The sequence below is a fragment of the Myodes glareolus genome, chromosome 8 (genome assembly GCF_982192425.1).
Source record: "Myodes glareolus chromosome 8, mMyoGla1.1, whole genome shotgun sequence".
In the NCBI taxonomy this organism is placed as follows: domain Eukaryota; kingdom Metazoa; phylum Chordata; class Mammalia; order Rodentia; family Cricetidae; genus Myodes; species Myodes glareolus.
Window position 1 is genome coordinate 21,358,715 of NC_142033.1, and position 19,133 is coordinate 21,377,847.

The window sequence follows — 19,133 nt, forward strand, 5'->3', positions numbered from 1 at the left end:
TTTATAACACAATTTTTGTGATATCCTCAAAATAAGAAAATAATAACATAAGGAAGTAGATAAGCAGTTGACAAAGTCTGAATCAAGTGGAAAGGTTAAAATATAGTACATCCTTCTGGGATATTGAACTTCTCTAAACTTTATTACAGTGGTTGATTCATACTTCAGAGATTATGTTATGAACCTCTGGACTATAGATCTAAAATTGACGAGTTATGTGATACATGATTAACACATCATATACATTCACATGGGAAAAGTCACTGAACTAAGAAGAAAGAAAATATGCCTCAGCAGTTTGGCCTTTCTTTCAGGATTTATATCAACCTATATTTTTTGACAAGTTCATTTTGACTTTCTTTCTCTGTCTGTCTCTCCTTTCTTTTCCTCTTTCTGTGTCTCGGTCTCTCTCTCTCTCTCTCTCTCTCTCTCTCTCTCTCTCTCTCTGTCTCTCTATCTGTCTCTCTATCTATCTGTTTTTTAGAAACAGAGTTTCAAATTTCTCTGTTTAGTTCTGGATGTCCTGGAACTCCTTTGTAGACCAGGTTGACATTCAACTCAGAAATCTGCCTGCCTCTGCTTCCCTAGTGCTGGGATTAAAGGCATGTGCCACCACTGCCAGCATAAGTTCATTTTCACTATTCTAAGAAAAAATATTTTAAAATCTCTAGCATATCAAAGACAAATTACTCATTCAAGGTCACTGAGAATCGGGAGTCATTTCACATGATCACATCTGCCTTCTGGATTTTGCACTTGGCATCCAGAGACTGTGACTATCTCATGTGTATTTGCTTTGGTGGGTACAAGTTATACTTTAACTAAGTATTACTCTTTCTATATCTATAAGAGTCAAGAAATCACCATTTGAAAGCAACTCTGAACTTAACCAAGATGTCTATGAAAATTACAGCAGCCCTGCTCCTGCTACAGCTAAGTAGCTTCTTTGGATCTGGGAGTGCTGGGAAGGTACTGGTGTGGCCAGTGGAATTCAGCCATTGGCTCAACCTAAGGATAATCCTAGAAGAGCTTGTGAAGAAGGGTCATGAAGTGACTGTTCTGAGACCTTCAGTTTACTTTTCTTATGACGTTGACAACACATCTGCTATTGAATTTGAAACATATCCTGCATCATTTTCCAGGACTGATGCAGAAGAATTTTTCAAAGAAGCCTTCGATAAACACATTTATGAGCTGCCAAAGCAATCATTTTGGGGATACTTTGTAATGTTGCAAGAACTGTTTTTGTTCGAGTCAGACTATTTTGAGCATTTCTGCAAAGATGCAGTTTTAAACAAGGAACTTATGACAAAACTACATAATTCAAGATTTGATGTCCTGGTAGCAGATCCATTCTTACCCTGCGGTGAACTGCTGGCTGAGATTTTCAAGATACCTCTGGTGTACAGTCTCCGATTCTTTCCTGGCTTCAAGTATGAAAAGTACAGTGGAGGACTGCCACTACCTCCTTCCTATGTGCCTGTTGCTTTGTCAGAATTGAGTGATCGAATGACATTCATGGAGAGGGTACAAAATCTAATCTATGTGCTTTCTTTTGACTTTTGGTTACAAATGTTTAATGAGAAGAGGTGGAATCAGTTTTACAGTGAAGTCTTGGGTAAGTGCCATGCTCATCTGGGATTGTTGTATTCAAAATTTGCTGTGTCATTGAAGGTGAACTTAAACAACAGGATAGACAGTCGTAAAACGCAAAAATGTAAAAAACCTGTGAAATTATCTGCCTAATTCAAAACTGTATAAAACCTATGTCCCAATGGTAAATAGAAAGCCTTGTCTATGACTTGCGAAGACACTTAAGAATGGTACCTACTCACCAAGCAATGCTTTGTGGACTTTTTAAACAAGTACATAAGCATTTACTGTTTTATCTCATATTTTTAGGACAGTTTTATCTGAGTGGGATGTATCCTTATAGTCATAACCATCATTAGTATCATTATTATCTATTTGTGCATTGGTTGGGGGACTATCTCTCAACGCACACATGTGGAATTTGTGGACACCTTGGAGTCTATTCTCTTTACACGCTTACACATATTCTGAGGATGGAAGCATGCTTGACACCTTGCATAGCAACTGCTTTAACCCATTGGGCCATCTGGCTGACCCCTAAAATAATTATTCTAAACTCATTCAATGTCTTCTCAAGCAACAGACATATAGATTGGGGATTAGCAGACATTTCTACCATGCTATACAGCATGGAGAACTTATCACTTCAAAAATAATTAGTTATTTTATTTAAAATTTGAAAACTTTCTGACTTTACATAATGAGTTTTTTCACAATTGTGACACACACCATCTCTGTCTCAGACACAGCAAGTTTATGAATGAAAAATTTTAGAGAATCCAAGTTCAGTCATCCGGTGTCTAAAATTCTTCTCTTTTAAGCCTTTAATGGTGCCAGAAAATGCTCACTAGGTAAAGGCACATCCTTACCAAAACCTGAAGATCTTAAACCCATTCACAGGCATAAGGAATGAAAGGAAAAAATGACTTCTTACAAATGTCCTCTGTCCTGTGAGCTCTACACACATACACATGTACACGCACATGCACATAAACACACACACACATACACACACACACGCACAAGTGCAATTAAGTAAATACCTTTTAAAACACTAAAATGTTCAAGTGTGAACATGGAAATTGTTAACTATAGAGTTTTAAATGGTTTCTTTATTAATGGAAAAATTGTAGTGAATAGATGTCTCATTCCATAATCTATGATTTCCCTTTGCTTATTATTTGCAAACATAGGTATACATGCACTCAGTCATAATTTAAGAGTAGTACCAGGATAAGGGATGCAGGCATAATCAAACTTCTCTTGGAAGTCAGCCAGGACAATCCAGTGAGACTCTGTCTCAAACTGAAATTCTGAAACAGAATCCCCATAGATGTTTACACTGGGCATGTCAACACACATCTGTAATCACCATTGAGCTGTGAAGGAAGAGGATCTGGAGTTCAAGGTCAGTTTTGGCTACACAATGACACTGGGACCACCCTGTGCTCCATCAGAATACGTATGTCAAAACAAAATAAAACAGCACAAAATTCTCAGCTCCCTTAGAGAACCACACATCAAGGTTCCAGCAGCTAAAACAGGATAAACCAGTTCCAAGGCAGCATTTCCCCGAGTATGACAAATGGGATTTATAGACAAAATGGCATTAATTATATTTAAATGCCATATCTAGATATCTAGTAATCACGAATATCCAAGGTGTGTTACACATATGTTATCTTCTCCAAAATCTCACACACACACACTTGTAAACAACTTTGGCTACATTATCAAAAGTACTTTCAAAAGACTACCTGCCATGTCCATCTCCACCTGACAATTTTGTCACCTGTTCTACCTTCACTTTTCTGATTCCTCTTCAGGAAGACCCACGACCCTCTCTGAGATGATGGGGAAGGCAGATATATGGCTCATTCGAACCTACTGGGATTTGGAATTTCCTCACCCTGTCTTACCAAACTTTGAATACGTTGGAGGACTCCATTGCAGACCTGCAAAGCCTCTTCCAAAGGTAAAATAAATTCCTGCTTGCTTTCTTCTCTTTCCCTAGCATATTTTGCAAAAGTGATTATATTTCATTCCTTCAGAATGTTTGTGGTAAATTCAGAGTGTCACAGGAATTTAGATAAAGAAACTGGCCAGGAGAAACGCTTGGATTATCCCATCACAAGTGTCTGGACTTCCTGTATGAAGCCCTGTGGGACATTTAAGGACAGGGAGACAGAGTATTGCTCAACAGAGACAACCTCAGGGGTTCATGCAGAACATACAGATAAGTGACAGGGCCACCCCACAGGAAAGTGCTGAGTACACAGAGACACAAAGTGTGCACAGCCTCACCCAGAAACAGCAGAAATTCTACTCTGAAGACAGACAGCAAGCAAGCAACAATGTTTGAATGAGGAAAAGCCAAGTTGCCTGGCAGTAAACGTAATGAGCAGAGAGAGCACACAACTAGGGAAAAAGTTTGGCCTAGTAAAGAAAACTCAGTATCTCTCTGGTCACTAAAATCAACTCTTAATTAATGACTATAAATGAATTCTATAAGTTCACAGATTTGTTTAGGAATACTGTTTTAACTAGGCAAAGATGTATGAGTCTTGTTTATGCTGTAGAATATTGCTTTAACTGTGCAAAGATGTGTTACTTTTGTTTGTGCTGCATTTGTTAAATTATGTAAAGATGTGTTTGTTTGACCTTCCCTTCCTGTGGCTCCTGATCGGTCTAATAAAAAGCTGGGATGGCCAACAACTAAGCAGAGAAAAGGCAAACAGGGCTGGAAGGCAGAGAATAAATGGGAGGAGAAAGCTCGGCTTTAAGAGGAGAAGAATGAGAGAAGGAGGAGTTAATAATGGACATCCATGGGCCAAAAAGCCAGGCAGCTGTAGGCCAGCCAGACACAACAACAGGAAGAAAACAAGAAAAGGTGAAAAATTTCCAAGGTAGAGGTAGATAGCAAGAAATAGGTTAATTTAAGTAAAAGTTGCTAGCCAGAAACTTGGTTAAACTAGGCTGAGCATTCAAAACTAATAAGGTTCTGTATCATGATTTATGAGCTGGTTGGTGACCCCAAAGAAAAAATCTAGTACAGAGATTCTAGCTTCACATTAAGGAAATGGCAATGCCATCCAGAGACAAAGGAGACAGGCGGAGTGAGGATCTAAAGGGTGTGCTGTGGCTGGGACTCAGTGGTGAAGAGCTGGCCCCACCTGTCCGTGCAGCAGAAAGGAACGAAGGAAGCAGAGGCGGAAATGCTGTTTACTCCTGATAATTAGGAATAACATAAATCGTATTGAAATAATAGAAAATAGTTTTGAGTTTTAATCATTTCAACAGTTTTGATACTTTAGGATGGGAATCATTCCTCCGAAGCACTTGTTTGCTCCCATTAGATACTAAAAATTTTCTATGCATTTGAAAGAATAGATTTGACAAAAGGCATCAAGGATATAAAACGCAGGCAGGCCCTGAAGGTGGTTGGGGCTTAAAGGCTCTTGCAACAAAGCCTATAAATCTATGTTGGGTCCTGAGACACAAATGACAAAAGGAGAGAGGTAAGTCTCAAAAAATGTCTTCAGATCTCATATACACAATAAATAAATGTAATGAAGTAATTAAATTATACTAATGAAAATCATTAAAATGCTCATTCTAAAACATTTTGTAAAACCGGGTGGTGGTGACACATGCCTTTAGTATCAGCAATGGGGAGGCAGATGCAGGTGGATCTCTGTGAATTTGAGGCCGGCCTGGTCTACATATCGAGTTTCAAGACAGCTGAGGCTACAGAGAAGCCCTGTCTCAAAAAACAAAACAAACAACAACAAAATATAACATGGTTGTCTAGGAAGTCACTCGATAGACCAGGCTGAACTCAAACTCATAGACATCCATCTGCCTCTGCCTGCCAAGTGCTGGGATTAAAGGTGTGTGCCACCATGCCTGGCATCATATTCATATGTATAAAATATTTCTGAAATAAAGATTAGAGAATGTAGTAAGTAGTTTAAATGTAAGCAGCTCCCATAAGCTCATAGGAAGTGTCACTACTGGGAGGTATCACTTTGTTGGAGCAGATGTAACCTTACTGGAGGAAGCTGTCACTGTGAAGGCAGGCTGTGAGGTCTCTGGTATGTCCAAGCCATGCCCAAGACCTCAGTTCACTTCCTATTGCCAGTGGATAAAGATATAGAATTCTCAGTCCTTCTCTACCACCAAGCCTACCTGCATGCCACCAAGCTTCCCACCATGATGATAATGGACTAAACCTCTGTTGCAAGGAGAGAGGTCCCTTTGATTGTCCCAGCCGCTCAGCTAGCTTATACCCAAAATAATCACACAGAAACTGTATTAATTAAAACACTGCTTGGCAATTAGCTCTAGCCTCCTATTAGCTAACTCTTACATCTTGATATAACCCATTTCTATTAATCTATGCTTACCATGAGGTCATGGCTTACTGGAAAAGATTTAGCATACCTGACCTGGCATCTCCATAGCAGTTCTCTCTCTCTCTCTCTCTCTCTCTCTCTCTCTCTCTGTCTGTCTCTCTCTCTCTCTCTGTCTCTCTCTCTCTCTCTCTCTCTGCTTTCTTCTTCCCAGAATTCAGTTCTGTCTTCAGTTCTGCCCTATCAGGCCAAGCAGTTTCTTTATTGATTGGTTAATAAAAGCAACACACAAACAGAAGGACATCCTACACCAAACCTCTAAACTTTAAGCCAGCCAATTAAATGTTATTTTTTATAAGAGTAACCATGATCATGGTGTCTCTTCACAGCAATAGAAACCTTAGCTAAGACAGAACAATTAGGAAGAGAAATATTCTGATTAGAAATGGTAAATTGTGCCCATTGTTTTGTACTAAAAGGAAAAGGAAAACAGTACCTTGAAAGCAAGTTCAAAAGTGAGCATGTATTTGTGGCAAGATTTCTAGAACAATTTTGGCTACACATTGGATTTTGTTGTAGAAATGCTCACTGAAGAAGGTACAGTTGTTCTTGGATGGAATCTGTAAGGCAAGAGCTAGGGGATCCCATGCTAGAATGACATTCAGACAATTCTTGATAAACATCCCATAAGAAAAGTAAGGGACAGAGTCAGGGAATAGTTCCTTCCCAGAGTGAAGGGAGGGAACAACTAAGACCTCAAACCAAGAAGGTCCTTTTTCATCAAAGAACCTACAACTATAATAAGATTCTGCCCATCCACTGAAACTGAGATATCTAGGAAACTGGTCTTCTTTATCCCCCTGCATTCTAATTAAACTTTAAAAGGAGGGTAAAGTCATTAAAATACAAGTTACATCCTCACTAGCATCAGTAGATGTTTCAGTTCACAATCTCTGAGGAGTAGATGGGAGCAGGGCAGCAGGGCAGGTAAGTGGAGGGAATACGAGGAGGGAAGGGAATGGGAACTGGGAATGGTATGTAAAATGAAAAAGGATAGCTTGTTTTCTTTATTAAAAACAGGAAATTTTAAAAAGAAAGGAAAAATAAAACTCATGTTGCAATGGGGAAAGATGAGAGAAAAAAGAAAATTTCTCAAAGTTTAGAGGAAAAGAATGGAATGGTAAAGAGAAGAATTGTTGGAAAGAGAAAGTTTTTTGTTAAAATACATTGAATGAAATTCTCTAATAATAAATAAAATATTGCTAAAAATTTGAGTACGTAAAAAAAACAATAAATGAGCACAAAATTCAGAGATATGAGCCAAGAACCAAGTCCTGAACTAAATTGTTGTCAGGGTTTCTGTCCTCCCAAGTTACCTCAATCATTATGTCCCAAAGAAATCACACAGAGGTTTACATTAGATATAAACTGATTGGTCCATTAGCTCAGGATTCTTACGAACTCTTAGAACTTATATTAACCCATTATTCTTATCTGTGTTAGCCACATGGCTTGGCACCTTTTTCAGTCACATTTTGCTGCTTCTGTGGATGGATCAGGACTGTAAAGGAATGGGCTTCTTCCTTCCCAGAATTCTCCTGTTCTCATAGATCCACCTCTACTTCCTTTCTGGTTGGCCCGCCTATACTTCCTGCATGACTACTGGCCAATCAGCATTTATTTAAAATATGATAGACAGAATACAGGTCATTCTCCCACACAAAATGACCTGAGATAAAACTGATATAATTTTGTCTTAGGGTTTCTATTGTTGTGAATAGAAACCATGACCATGGCAACCCTTATAAAGGAAAATATTTAATTGGGACTTGCTTACAGTTCAGAGGTTTAGTCCATTCTCCTCAAGAAAGGAAGTATGGCAGCATGCAGGAAGACATAGCACTGGAAAAAGAGTTGAGAGATCTACATCTGACTGCAGGAAAAGAGAATGACACTGAGCCTGGCTTGAGCAACTGAAACCTCAAAGCCCCACCCCCATTGACACACTTCCTCCAACAAGGACACAGATTCTCCAACAAGAACATACCTCCTGATAGTACCACTCACTGTGGGTCTGTAAGGACCTTTTTATTCAAACCACTATAGTCTGGCCAAAAAAATACTATATTTCAGAGGTGCACAATTGCTTTCTCTGCTTCTTAAAGGAAACATACAAGAATAAGTACTTTCTTGCCAACAAATACATATTTATACATCCTATATATGCATACACAGTTGCACATTTATACACAGTAAAAGAGAGTGATATCAAACAGAAAATATCTTTCCAAAAAACTAACTAATCTCTACTAAAATATAACCAATACTAAAAGAAAATGAAGTTTTCAATGAATTAGAAATAGATTTTGTGCACCACTCCTGAGTATTCATGTAATAAAAGTGATTGTTGTATCTCAAGAAAATAGCTGTGGAAGAGTAATTATATATGAAGCAGCAACTAATAGATTTTACTTAAGAATAACAGTATATCCATACAAAAACATATAGCTAAGCCTTAAATTATAGGGAATAAGGACACATGATATAACCTATAAGAACCATAATGATATCACAGAGAAGTAAAATAATATGAAAATACCATAGGGATCATTATCATAACTAGACTAGTCAAAATTATGAGAACATAAACATAAGTTACAGTAAATTAGGAAAGGAAAAGAAAATTTTGGATTTAACATTACAAATTTGTTTTTTAATATTATAATTTAAAAAGATGGCTGTGTCTAAGGCTGTTTGAGCATGTACATATGTGTAATACAGAACTGAAACCTTCTAAAAGACTGCAGTTCTACATCTTATATGTGGATGTGAAGAGTTTTAAAAAACCCACTACTCTAATCATTTCTAATGTTGCTCGGTTTCTTCCTGAGGATGTTGGTGTCAGTTTTAATGCAGGTTGTTTGGTGTTGCTGTTGTTTATGATGGGCTGATATTTCATCAACAGGAAATAGAAGACTTCGTCCAGTCTTCTGGAGAACATGGTGTTGTGGTATTTTCCCTGGGGTCCATTGTGAGTAACCTAACAGAAGAAAGGACCAATGTGATTGCAGCAGGCCTTGCACAGATTCCACAGAAGGTGAGATACAGTACCTCAGAGATTCATTCTCACTAAGATGGTCATATCCTATTCACGTGTGATTTCAGAAATCGCGTATGGGAAACTAAAGGTGTCATGCTAGCTATAGCTCATGCCTGAAACCACCTGTGACACAGAAATACGGGACAAATGATAAATGCTAGTTTGTGTTGTAAGATATATTTTGGGGTGAATTCTGTCATGGTTCAGCCACACCGAGTTCATACATTACATGGTAGGGGTATGTGGCTTAGAAATGTTAGAGAGATACAGTTACTTATGTTGTGGTGACACACATACATAAAATTATTTTTGCTGCTACTCCATAACTGTAATTTTGCTAATGTTATGAAGTATAAAGTAAATGTGTGATATTCCTGATGGCCTTAGGTAACCTCTGTGAAAGGGTCATTTGATCTCCAAAGGGGTCAAAACCCAAGGGTCTAAACCATTGGTTTAGATGATTGTTTCTTCCCAAAAACAGGGAGAAAGAAAGAATAGATTTGGATAGGAGGAGATGACAGTCAAGGGAGGGTTTAGAGAAGAAGAAAACATAAACAGAATATACTATTTGGTTAAAAAAAACCTTCTTTAAATAAAGAAAATATAAAATATAAGTTTAAATGCTGGAATGGGGATTATATCATCCTTTGTGTTCTCGGCCAAATATGATCAACCACATTTTTAATTTAAATAGTAGTTTTAAGTATTTTTTAAAACCCACTGCATTTTCCATCATCCACATTTCAAAATGGGCCTATGCATGGTACTGTTTACCCTGCTATTCAAAAAAATAAAGTAGGTAGGACAGGATTTTCCAACCTCAATTCCAACTGAGGTCTTAGTCTATGAATTCTGAAACAAGGGGTAACATAGGAACTTGCTCTTGACGTGACCATATGTCATATCACAAGGATCTAGTATAATAAAATACTGAGGTTAATAGTGATTATACATGAACTAAATCAAATACCAAGGACAAATATTTATAGGGAAATTGGAAAATAAAAGTTACAAATATATGCCGAAAAACACAAAACCTGGTATATATTTGTAACTTTGATGGATTGTTGAACTGGAATTACATTCACACTGTTCTTAACTTCTGTTTAACATTACTGAGCCTAACTTTACCTAAGTTGCTGTTGACTTAACGTTAAGGTGCCAGGCTGAAGCTTGGATAAGCATGAGACTAACTGCAGGACAGTGAAGAGAACTTGCAGCCTTGCTGTAGCAGTTCTTCATGGTTCCCATCATCCATCCTCACTGCCTGGCCCTTAGGGACCAGTGTTTATCTCCACTGATTCTTAATATCTCCAGAATTCTAGCAGTAATAACTTGACATTTGACCAAAGTAATAAGAGGCTAGCTTCATCTTAACAGGTTCTTTGGCGATTTGAAGGCAAGAAGCCAGACACCTTGGGCTCCAACACACGGTTGTACAAATGGATTCCCCAGAATGACCTTCTCGGTAAGCATTGGGAGATGCCTGAGACATAGGAATGACTCCTCAGGAGAGGGGATGTCCACATTAATGCATTTATGACAACTGTAGTCCTGGAGAAAACAGATGAAGAACTAATGTGAATATGCTGGACTGTAATATTTGAGATGGGAGGATCCATTTTTACCTCACTATAATTACTATTCAGATATATTTAAGTCCTTTATTTCCCTCCATTTCTTATTTCTATACTTAACATCTTCCTGTTCCCGTACTGTAGGGCAATTTTTAATGTCAGTGGGAATGGTATTCTTTCATTAACGACTCTTCATTTACTCTGTTCCCCCGAAGACTCCACAACATGAAATGGTCCTACACATGGTGAAGTATTTACTGCCCTCAGTCTGATTCCATTGAAATGAACACCCAATCCCTATTATGTGGAGCCAACCCATTTCAGAGCATTGACTTCTCTGTTACTTTAGGAGAACATTCTCTCCTGAACAACTGACTGTGCTTGAACAAGCTGTTTGCTCCACTTGGAGCTCTGCCATTTTGGTCCATTACACAAAATCTTTCTATTTTTCACACTCTGCCTACTCTCTGTGACTCTCGCTGAATCGCTGTGCACTTGACGTGCTCCTTGTGCTAAGACATGAGAGGAATTCAGTACAGTCCCATGGTTATGATAATGTTGTGCAGAGAATTTTTACCTTTTTTGTGCCTTTTTCCCTGACTCATTTTCTTTCTAGAGTTATGACTGATACTTGTTCTTAATTTCTCTACTTGCTAGGTCATCCTAAAACCAGAGCTTTTATAACTCATGGTGGCACCAATGGCATCTACGAGGCGATCTACCATGGGATCCCTGTGGTGGGCATTCCTTTGTTTGGAGACCAATTTGACAATATTGTTCGCATGAAGACCAAAGGAGCAGGGGTTCGACTGGACTTTCACACAATGTCCAGCACAGATTTGCTCCGTGCAGTGAAGACAGTCACTAATGACCCTTCGTGAGTACACTGATTTTTTTTAATTCATAGTGTTCAAGATAAATTTCCTCAACAACAACTGTGGATTTCATCTAATATTATTCTAATCTTAAAGAAAAATCTGTTAACCACTGTTGGATGAGCTTTTATTGTAAACCAAGACTCAAGCTACCCTCATAGACTTACTGTACATGAACTTAGCTTACAAGACTTTGGCACTGGGACCCTTTTTCTCTTGCTAAATGAAAGACACAAATGCCTCAAAGATGATCAAATCAACAAACAGATATTGAATCTGAAAGATGAAAAATGTATCAATTCAATGTCTACAGTTTCCAAAACTCCTGTTGTTAAATAATTCACATTTATTCAAGAGTAGCTAATTATACATACATACATACATAAAATGAATAAAGCATAATCAGAATACTCACATTTCCATCACCTTAAACTTTTAGTATCTCATTTGTTCAATGTTCCCCTTCCACTTCTTATCAAACTTGTGTATTGTAGCTCACAGTCACTGCCTCTGCTCTAGTGCACTATCCTGTTATTCAGTAGTAAGATGTATCTGTTAGCTGACCTCTCTCTAGCCCCATTCCCTCCCTCACTTCCCAGACTGCAGTTACTACTGCTCTACTCTCTACTTCTATGAAGTCAGCTCTAGTAGTTTCCACACATTGGTCAGAATATGCAGTGTTTTCTCTTAGGATCTGGATTACATGACTTAATAAAACATCCTCCAATTGCATCTTGTAACTGCAGATATCTTCTCTGTAATGACTGAATAATATATATCGTTTATATTATCTAATATAAAACATATTCAATACTTTCATATCACTTTTTAGCCATCATCCCACAATGGGCACCTCAGTCAATTCACTTAGCTATTATGGCTAGTGCTGCAAAAATCATGGACATGCAGGTATCTGTTTGATAGATTATTTACTATTTCTTTAAATAGACTCCTAGTAGTAGGAAATATGTGGATTTTTTTCATAGTATCCATACCACATTACACTCTAACCAATTTCAGTAAGATTTCCACTTTCTAACATGAACATGTGGGTGATTGGGGAACAATTATTTATATCAGTCTTAGCTGCATGAGTTCAATCTCTGGAATTCATGTGGTGGAGGAAGTGAACTGACTCCTATAAGTTGTCCTCTCACCTCCACACGTGTACTGTGTACATGCATGCACATGTAGGCACACACGTACCACATATAAATATGTTTTTTAAAAGAATCATACTTTCTTTGCATGCTTGGCAGGCAATATATGGGTATTGTGTTTGTGTTGAATTCAGGCTGTTGGACATTCCAAGCAGGATATCAATGAGCTACATCCTCAATATTTATATCATCTTTTGAAAGACACGTATCTTTCTCACCATTGATCTGTTTTTAATCAGTGATAAGGATTTTTTTGTTGAGATTTGAAAGAATTTCATGGCATAATCTGTCCTCAATCATCAATATGTTCATTCTGCATTCAACTATATCACTTACAGTGGTTACAATGACTTAATAACATTTAATGTCCTGAAAAGATTCAGTTCTCAAAAGTATTTTTCATTTCATTTTTGAAAAGTACTTCTCAGAGAATTCCAATTTGCAGGCTAACTTTCAAACATGCCCTACCCCAAGCCATACTTCTCCTTCTGCTCTTGTATGACAACACTCAATCTCATTATGCTTTTTCGAAACTTTCACAGGCCTGATGCTCTTCAGTAAATAATTAACATTCAGTGTTCATGTTTTTGTGCTTCTCCTTTACATCTGTCTTCAGCTTTAAGGAGAGCGCCATGCAGCTATCAAGAATCCACCACGACCAACCAGTGAAGCCCCTGGATAGAGCTGTCTTCTGGATAGAGTATGTCATGCGCCACAAGGGAGCCAAGCACCTTCGTGTGGGAGCGCATGACCTCACCTGGTACCAGTACCACTCTCTGGACGTGCTTGGATTTCTGCTTGCCTGTGTGGTGACTGTGATATTCGTCATCACAAAGTGTTGCCTCTTTTGCTGCCAGACATTTTCTAAATCTGGAAAGAAGAAGAAAAGAGAGTAGCTGAAGTGGGGAGGAATGACACATGGACCTCCTCCAGTGCATCACAGCAAGGGAGGCTGTGAGGGGAGCTCCTTCATCTAGTGACAAGGCCACTTCTCTATCTTAGGCTCATCAAATCACAACATTATTTATAAAGTTTTAAGGATTGACCATATGCTAGAAATATTTTTGGTCACAGTGCAAGAAACTAGGAAAAAGTAACAATCAAACTATATTACTGCCTTTAAAAAGATATTTCTGTGGTGCTGAAGCATGTGGAGGCATGCTTATGAGTACTTTTTGTTCTTGTAGAATATCTGAGTTTTACCTCCAACACCCACAGGCTGCTAAGAATCATCAGTAACTCCAAAGTATCTGGTTCCCTCTTCTGACTCCCTCAGACACTGCTTGCACACATACATGCCGGCAAACACATTCATGCACATAAAATAAAAATAAATCTTTTAAAAAAAAATGGCCATAAGTTACATGTTCTCCTCCATTATTTTCCAGGCTTAATTCCAGATCATAAGTAAATGATGGCCATAAGGTCCTTCAAAAATCCACACATTGTGTCTATATTGTTTTGATAATACTCAGCATGTGTTAGCTACACAGTTGCAGAACTGTGTAGTTTTGTGGGGTTTTTATCTTGTTTTGTTTTACCTTTCCCAAAGAAGATGTCCAAAGACACTTTGTTGTGGTTCGAATGAAATGGCCACAGATTAAAGCTGGATATCAACAGAAACAACAGAAACCTTACAAACTCATAGAAACTGAACAACTATCTACTGGATGAGAAATGGGTCAAGAAAGAAATGAAGAAAGAAATTAAAGATTATCTAGGAGTCAATGAAAATGAATGTACAACACACCCAGACTTACAGTGTACAATGAAAGTGGTGCTAAGAGGAAAGTTCATAGCACGAAGTGCCTACATAAAAAATTTGGAGATCTTATACCAGCAACTTAACAGACACCTGAAAGTTCTAGAAGAAGAAGAAGTAAACACACCCAAGAGGAGTAGATAGCAAGAAATAATCAAGTTTAGTGCTGAAATCAGTACAATAGAAACAAAGAGAACAATACAAAGAGAAAAAAGAGTTGATTCTTTAAGAAAATCAGCAAGATAGATAAACCCTTATCCAAACTAACCAAAGGACAGAGAAAGAATATTCAAATTAATAAAGTCAGAAGTGAAAAGGGGGCATAACAACAGAAATTGGGGAAATTCAGATAATCATAAGGCATAGTTTAAAAACCTGAACCCCACCAAATTTGAAAATCTAAAATAAATGGATAATCTTCTCATTAGGCACCACTGACCAAAGTTAAATCAAGACCAGATAAACAATTTAAATAGATCCACAACACCTCATGAAATAGAACCAGTCCTCTAATTCAGTAGAGATTTTTGTATCATTTCAACAGTGTTACTTGTGTAACTTACTTGATTTTAATGCATAAATGTCATTTAAGAATTTAAAAAAGTCATAGACATGTTAACTAGCTTGACTTTAGTAATCATTTTACTATGTACATACACACCTTATATAATATGCAATTTAACAATTTATTTTCTGAGTCAGCAAGGAATGTAATGGTTTATTTATTTATGTATTTATTTATTTATTTATTTATTTATTTGTTAAAAATTCCCCCCTCCATCCAGGTCTAGGTAGGTGTGCATCCAAACAGACTAGACTCCCAAAAAGCCAGTAGATGCAGTAGAATAAAAATCCGGTGCCATTATCATTGGCTTCTCAGTCTGCCCTCATTGTCAGCCACATTCAGAGAGTCCAGTTTGATCACATGTTCATTCAGCCCCATTCCAGCTGGCCTTGGTGAGCTCCCATTAGATCAGTCCCATCGTCTCCGTGGGTGGGCACACACCTCACGGTTCTGACTTCCTTGCTCATGTTCTCTCTCCTTCTGCTCTTCATCTGGGCCTTCGGAGTTCAGTCCAGTGCTCCAACGTGGGTCTCTGTCTCTATCTCCATCCATCGCCAGATGAAGGTTCTTTATCAACGGCTTCTCAATCTGCCCCCCATTTCAGCCACATTGAGAGAGTCCGGTTTGGTCACATGTTCATTCAGTCCCGGTGCACCTGGAATTGGTGAGCTCCCATTAGAACAGGCACACTGTTTCAGTGGGTGGATGAACCCCTCGCGGTCCAGACTTCCTTGCTCATCTTCTCCCTCCTTCTGTTCTTCAATTGGACCTTGGGAGCTCAGTCTGTTGCTCTGATGAGGGTCTCTGTCTCAATCTACATCCGTTGCCAGGAGAAGATTCTTTGGTGATATTCGAGATAATCATCAGTGTGTTAGTGGCACCCTCTACTCTGCTGCCCAAGGACCTAGCTGGGGACATCCCTGTGGACACCTGGGTTCCCCTCTAGAGCCAAGTCTCTTGCCAACCCTAAAATGACTCCCTTAATGTAGATAACTTCTTCCCTGCTCCTATATCCGCCCTTCATCCATCTCCACCCTCCCACTCCCCCAAGCTCTCTCCATGTTTTTCCCTTCTCCCATCTCTCTCCCCTCTCCCCTTCCCCCAAACTCACCCCTACCCCTATCCCCACCCCCATGCTTCTAACTTTTGCCTGGCAATCCTGTTTGCTTCCAATTTCCAAGAGGATCTATATATGTTTTTCTTTGGGTTCACCATGTTATTTGGCTTCTCTAGGCTTAATGTCCTTTGTTAATGACTAGAGTTCACTGATGAGTGAGTACATACCATATTCATCTTTTTGGGTCTGGGTTATCTCACTCAGGATAGTGTTTTCTATTTCCATCCGTTTGCATGCAAAATTCAAAATGGAAGAATGGATAAAGAAAATGTGGAATATATACACATTAGAGTACCATTCAGAGGTAAAGAATGTAATGTTTAAAAAAACCTGAAATTCACGTTGTAACAGAAACCACAAAGAAGTTAAAGAAAGGTATAAATCACATAGGAAAAAAAAGTAAATCACATGGATTTACTTAAGAATAAAAAGACAGGCAGGCAGGGAGATTTCTGACCAGCAAGTGGCACTGATCCTGTAGCAGGAGATACAATGGAGGGGTAAGTGTGTTCCTGATCTGCCACACAAGCCCGGGGAAGGGAACACACTATCTTCCCACCATCCTTATCTCCCTGGGTATTCCGAAGGGGCGGCTTCCGCCACCTAAACCTTCTCTCCCCCTACCCCATCACGGCTTTCAGCCAGGAACCCCTTTCCTTCCTCTCTCCCCTTTTCAGGGCATAAAATCCTCCAACTCAGCCTGGGTGGGCGCCACTGGGACAGGGCGGTGAGTGCAAACAGGAGGTAGTTCCTTTTGTTTTAATAGCCTGCCTGCAGCAAGGTAGGACTGCAGGCAAAGTGATTCCTAGCCAGCAATGGGCACTAATTCCGTAGCAGAAAACCCAGCAGAAAGAAGAGCCATTGGAGAGCATCTGAAGGAAGAAATGGGCAGGCACCAAGGCAAGAATTCCTCCAACAATCTGAAAAACAACATGAAAACACCAGATCCCAGCGATCTTACAACAGAAGGACTTGAACACCATATTCCGGAAGAAGTGGAAAACAGTGTCATTATGAAAGCAATCGAGTCTCTTAAACAGGGTATGAATAACTCACTTAAAGAAATAGAAGAGAAATATAACGAAAAGATTGAAGAAATGAGTAAAGAAATAGAAGAGAAATATAATAAAAAGTTTGAAGAAATGAGTAAACTCGTAAACGATACCCTGGGAAACCAAGAAAAAACAATCAAACAGGTAATGGAATCAGTTCAAGAATTGAAAACTGAAATGGAGACAATGAAGAAAACACAAACCGAGGGACGACTGGATATGGAAAAGCTAGGTGAACAAACAGAGACTTCAGGAAGAGGCATAACCAATAGAATACAAGAGATAGAAGAACGAATCTCAGATTATGAAGACACCATAGAGAAAATAAACGCTCTGACCAAAGAAAACAGAAAATCCAACAAATTCTCATCACAAAACATTCAGGAAATCTGGGACATAATAAAAAAAAAACAAATCTAAGAATAATAGGGGTAGAAGAAGGAGAAGAATTGCATTTCAAAGGTCCAGAAAATATATTCAACAAAATTATAGAAGAAAACTTTCCCAACCTAAAGAACGATATTCCTATGAAGGTCCAAGAAGCATACAGAACACCGAATAGACTGGATCAGACAAAAACATCCCCTCGCCATATAATAATCAAAGCACAAAGCATTCAGATTAAAGAAAGGATATTAAGAGCTGCGAAGGAAAAAGGTCAAGTAACTTATAAAGAACCTTCATATGGCGAAGAATGGAGATAAAGACAGAGATACATATTGGAACATTGGACTTAACTCCCTAGGTCCAAATGAGAAGCAGAGGGAGGGAGATTGTGAGCAACGAAAGCAGAACCAGAGGGAACCTTCATCTGATGATGGATGGAGATAAAGACGGAAACCCCCATTGGAGCACTGGACTGTAGGTACACAGGTTCCCCATTTTTCCCAAGGCGCTTTGCAGGGCTGTTCTGCTTCCTGGTTCCACTGCATCAGCTTGAGGGTGTAGCATAGAACTGCCCTCTCCTGTTATGTTAATTTCACCTACGGCCCAAGGGTGTAGCTTAGAGAGAACTCTCCCTTTACTGTTATGGTAATTCCACCTGCAAGCAAGGTTCTCGCTGCAGGCAAGGTTCCCGGGTCAGCTTTTCTCTGAGCCTGAGCACGCCCACCTGGCTTCCTCTTTTCTCTGTTCAGCTGCTCTCCAACCTTGGGTGCAGCCCCCTGACTTTTCTCTTTCCTTGTTCCTGATGAGGGGCTGGTGTTTTTCTGTCTCACAGTATATATACCCGACTTATGTTTAATAAAGTTGCCATTTACTCTTGTAGATGAGCCAGGTTTCTTTTGTGTGTGTGTCTCCTTTTTCAACCCTCAGGACAATCGTCCCTTCTCGTGGGCCCGAGTTCAGGAAGCGCGCAGCCTGGGTCGGGCGTGGGTATCCATTGGAAAGTGCTGACTCTTACACTGGACTGAGCCCCCAAGGTCCAAATGAAGAGCAGAAGGAAGGAAAACATGAAAAAGAAAGTCAGGACTGCGAAGGGTGCGTTCACCCACTGATTCAAGGGGACTGATTGAATGAGAGCTCACCAAGGCCAGCTGGACTGGGACTCAACGAGCATGTGATCAAACCGGATTCTCTGAATGTGGCTGAAATGGGTGCTGACTGAGAAGCCATTAACAATGGCACTGGGTCTTGATTCATTTGCATGGACTGGCTTTTCGGGATCCTGATCTGTTTGGATGCTCACCTTCCTGGACCTGGAGGGAGGGGGGAGGAATTAGGATTTCCCACATGGCAGAAAACCCTGACTGCTCTTGGGAATGGGGAGGGAGGGGGAGAGGGAGTAGGGGAAGTGGGAGCGGGAGGGTATTGGGAGGAGGGGAGAAGTGGAAATTCTTTAAATAAATAAATAAGGAAAAAAACTGTAAAAAAAAGAATAAAAAAACATAAAATTTGGAAGCATCTAGGATTTACTGGGTAACTGTCTAGTCACTGTTCTCCTATTCTAAAGAGACCCAGTGGCTAAGGCAATTATCATGA

The 19,133-nt window shown here is 39.2% G+C and overlaps 1 protein-coding gene across 1 annotated transcript; it reads left to right on the forward strand.

Moving 5' to 3' along the window:
- The first annotated feature begins 852 nt into the window (after positions 1-852).
- Positions 853-14,007, forward strand: LOC125408181 (UDP-glucuronosyltransferase 2B31-like). The gene is made up of 6 exons (XM_087908931.1): positions 853-1,618; positions 3,420-3,568; positions 8,911-9,042; positions 10,426-10,513; positions 11,280-11,499; positions 13,274-14,007. The coding sequence occupies exons 1-6, from the start codon at positions 895-897 to the stop codon at positions 13,551-13,553; spliced, it is 1,593 nt and encodes a 530-aa protein (XP_087765057.1). The 5' UTR covers positions 853-894; the 3' UTR covers positions 13,554-14,007.
- Positions 14,008-19,133: the final 5,126 nt, after the last annotated feature.